This window comes from Gavialis gangeticus, unplaced genomic scaffold, assembly GCF_001723915.1.
Source record: "Gavialis gangeticus isolate Ggan-Ray unplaced genomic scaffold, GavGan_comp1, whole genome shotgun sequence".
Classification (NCBI taxonomy): domain Eukaryota; kingdom Metazoa; phylum Chordata; order Crocodylia; family Gavialidae; genus Gavialis; species Gavialis gangeticus.
The window spans coordinates 8,892,234-8,896,355 of record NW_017728964.1 but is presented as its reverse complement, the minus strand read 5'-3'; the positions used below and the strand labels follow the sequence as shown (position 1 = coordinate 8,896,355).

The window sequence follows — 4,122 nt, the reverse complement described above, 5'->3', positions numbered from 1 at the left end:
GGGGGGGGGGGGGGGAGGGAGGCTCAAGTCTTCTGTGCCAAAGGGCTTTCTGGTCACTGATGAGTAGGTTCTAGTGTAGGGGAGCCTCTGTAAACATCTAGCCCCCCTGCTTCTGAACGTGCAGTTTTCAGCATAGTAAACCTCAGCTCTGACCCATCGTATTGTGTACAAAGCTCTAAATAGGGCTACAGGCACCTAAAGTCAAGTAATCTCTGGACCAGAGATTTTTTTTTTAGAGTACAGTCTTTTAAAGTATACACTCCTCAAGCAAGGACATAAGGGATTAACACCCTTGGCGTGGGTCTGATTCTGGACTAGCAGCATGTGCAGTACTGGAGCATCAGCATTCTGATCTTGTTCTGAAGACCTGAATTGCCACTTGCAGGTGCATTTAAAACATCTGTGTGGCACTCACTTCAATCCCTGGCAATGAAACAAATTGAACTTGAAAGCAATGAATGCTTCAGTCTCCAGAGCCAAATCCAAACCAGAAGGACTATGCTATTGGGATACCCTACAGCAGGTCCCAGAAGGCCCTTTTATCTGCACATTATGTTACTTTCTATTAGGGCACCTGTCCAAAGACAGCATCAGTCAGTGGACAGTTCTCTCAGTACTAATTTCCTCAGACAAATTTCATTTGCGTTCCAAAAAAAAAGGGGCAGGGGGAGATAAAAGTAATTAAAAAAAAGAAACAGAACAGAAAGTTCACCATCTTTCATGACAGACAGCTGGAATCCCAAAGGAAGTTGGGGAATGGGAAGGGGGGAGGGGCAGAGGAAAAAGCCTACTGATGATGGGGATGAGTGATTGGAGAAGGAACTGGGGAATATTTTTCAGCAGGGATAGGATTAGAGACAGACAAACACTAGCAATTAAGAGGAACGATGTTAAAATTTTTAGCCAACTGCATATAGGTTAAGAGAAGCCAAGACATACAGAAAAAGACAGCAGGAAGTCCAAGTAGGGGGCTTCTATACCCCCAAGGCTATTTATTTATGACCAATAATATTAAGAGGGGGGAAAAAAAAAAGTCTCCTTACAAGAGCCCAGCAGGAAGGTTTGTCATTAGAAGTTTCGTTACCTCCATGCAGATGCTTTATTATACGCATTTCTGTGCAATTAGTTTCTCATCCACAGAATATTCCCTGAATATTCATTCATTACCACTGCAGCTATTTCCACATTAGTATTTCAAGGTGCCCATGGTTATACTAGGCTGAGTTGAGATGAAGTTCTCTCTTGTTTTTTGTTGCGGGGGTGGGGGGTTTCAAAGTCTCAAGCTTAGCTAGTACTTAAAAAGGGAGTCAGGCCACAAACTAAAAAAAGTGGGGGCAGGGGACAAAAAGCAAAAAAAAAAAGAACAAACCAAAAAAACCACACACTTTCAGCCTCCATCACCACAGAGCTGAGATACTAGAATAAAGCATATGCTGGATCTAGAAAACGAGGACAGCAGATCAAGCCTTTCTGAGCATGAAGGATCCAAAGCCCAACCCAACCACTCTGCCCCACCCCCAACCCTACAACACAGTGAGGAAGCTTTTGGGTGGGAAGGAGGGGGGGGGCAGAGAAAAAATTTGAACTCATTTCAAACAAGGAATTCTGCTTCATTTCAAGGGCCAGGATTTCACATCTGGATTCTAGTCCTTTGAGTGACTACTACTAGGCAAAAGAATTTAGAGTCCCAGCGGGCTATGTTTCCTCTGACTTAAGGTGGGGGGGGAGGGGGGAAGAAAAAGAATAAGAATTCTAGGCAAGCCTCTTAATAGGAAGGCTTCCTGTTATGAGAAATCCCCCTCATCTACCACCCCATAGAGACGCATCACATTTGATCCCTTACATTCAAAACTATGAACCCAACAATAATGCCAAAAGCCATGGTTAAGTGATACATTTCTTCCTGTATTCTCATTTCTTGACTGCTGTAATGTTCTATCTGCCACAAAAGGCACGCTTAGAAACCTAGGAGTTCTGTTGCACTTCTGACCTTTCCTACAGTCACCTTTAGAATTAAGTGGTGCTATTTTCTTTCTCCATATTTTAAGCATCACTTTCTATAAAGCAGCATACTGACAAATGAACCCGCACAGTAACACATGAACACAAGTCACAACTATCCATGCATTCTGAGCAGCACTTTTTTTACAGCGTTTAACTGCTGCATAGCCAGTGGCTTCACACATTAAAAGGTGGGTCTAAAAAAAATGGCAAAGATGCCTTTGAAAGTCAAATGTGAGCCTGTGGTTAGGAGGGAAGTCAATGAATATGGTCTTCCAGCAGGAAACGGGCAATCATTCAGAGAAACGTAGGCTGAGCTTTTGACAGCACCAGCTCAGGTCATAACAAAGCATCTCACCTTGTTTCTCCTTTTCTTTGAGTGGATCTGCATTATAAACTCTGAATCCATTTTCCATTCCACATGCAAAGCATCCTACAGCATAAAATAAAAGTTATTAATTGATTAATTAATTAATTAAGTTATTCGTATAAACTAGGGTTCCAATAACTCCAAAGTTATAGAAGTTTCCAATCTAGACCAATGTTGAGCTCATACCTGTTGACTGAAAACAGAGAAGGTACCTGGAAAGAAGACTTTTCAGGTTTGCTTAAAAACAAGCGGTGAAGAAGGAAGTGGGAAATATTTACTCATTCAAACTGTATCCTGAGCCATTATTACAGAATGGGGTTGCAATTTTGGTACATCTTCACCAACTCTTAGAATATGGATACGCACATACTTGCAGCCATGTCAAAGGCGGGGGGATGTTTTAAAAGGGGAGGTGATCAGGAATGCACAGCAGCCATTACATTCCAGGCTGTCTACACACCTCCTGGGCAACACAAATGTAGCAAAATGGCCATAACTAACACTAGATGAACACAGATGCGGGTTTTCAGGAAAACTTTCCAATGCCCTAAACAGAGCGTGATCTGATTTAATGTATTTGGTTTTTTTTTTTTTTTACTTATATTTAGTAAACAAGCCTAAAAAAGTACCCCCATGTTAATATTATGTCCCATAGCCACAAGTATTTGAACTGAAATATTTGATTAGGAAAAAAAAATTAAATAGAGCACACTTAATGCGTTTGAAAATGTTATATTCAAACACATTCAAAGCTTTATGTGGAAAGAAATTATTTTTATTGGAATACTTGTAAAAATGTAAAGACAATACACAACAGTATGTACTTCCCTTACATTTTTTTTTTTCTTAACTTTAAACAAACATGAAGTCATTGAAAACTGTTCACACTAAATTCTAGCACACCCAACAAACTGTGCACATTATGCTGCGGGTGTCCACTCATCTACTTCAACAGAATTTAATTCTCTTCCACCAAGGTCACTGTGGCACCTCCAGACCCACTGTCACTATCTGCAGAATCACTTGCACTACTTACCAGTTCCATTTCAGAATCAGACTGAGGCAAATCAGATTCAGAACTACTTGAACCACGTTCTCTTTCACTAGAGGTTGGTTTTACCAATGAGTTGGGCAAGAGCAACTTATCACACTGCATCTTCTTCACCAATTGCACTTCCAACTGATTCCCCAAAAGCAAAAGATTGAGAAATAGAAACAAGCTTGGCGGTGCGTTCTTTGGTTTTGATTTGACTTGCACAGCCAATTAGGTGAATTCATAAACTTGATTTTTGGTTTGAATTATTATGCAAGTGTATTTACCCTCCTGTTTGCAAATCAATATAACATGTATGTACTCTCTCTCACACACTTCCTAGGGATAGCCTGAAAAACATTAGTTACAACTTTGAAACTTCCAAGCTTGCCTAATATTGTATTGGCATCTACTCATTGTTACCAATGAATTTTATGAAACAATTAATTTTTAGAAATGGAAAAATATTCCAATGGAAAAAATTAAGTACTGGAAAGTTTTCTGCCCCACATTTCTGTAGATGAAGCATCATTTAAAAGTTGAAGCCAGTTTTGCTCCGTTTGTATTGCTCCCTACTTGTATGTACGTAACTGTAGGGATGTACATAGATCAAGGCAAGAGACCCCCTACCTTTCTGAAACAGCTCCAAATGTATATGGCTACACCCTTTGCCTCCAGTAGTAGTTACTCTAATAAGGGGGGGGGGGGGGGGGGGGGG

General features: G+C 40.6%; 1 protein-coding gene across 1 annotated transcript in view; it reads right to left on the bottom strand.

Moving 5' to 3' along the window:
• The window catches only part of WDR45B (WD repeat domain 45B), a 52,265-nt gene that overhangs the window by 28,746 nt on the left and 19,397 nt on the right, over positions 1-4,122 (bottom strand). The window contains exon 5 of the mRNA XM_019502586.1: positions 2,360-2,434. Coding sequence (XP_019358131.1) covers positions 2,360-2,434 — 75 coding nt within the window. The remainder of the gene's footprint in view (positions 1-2,359; positions 2,435-4,122) is intronic.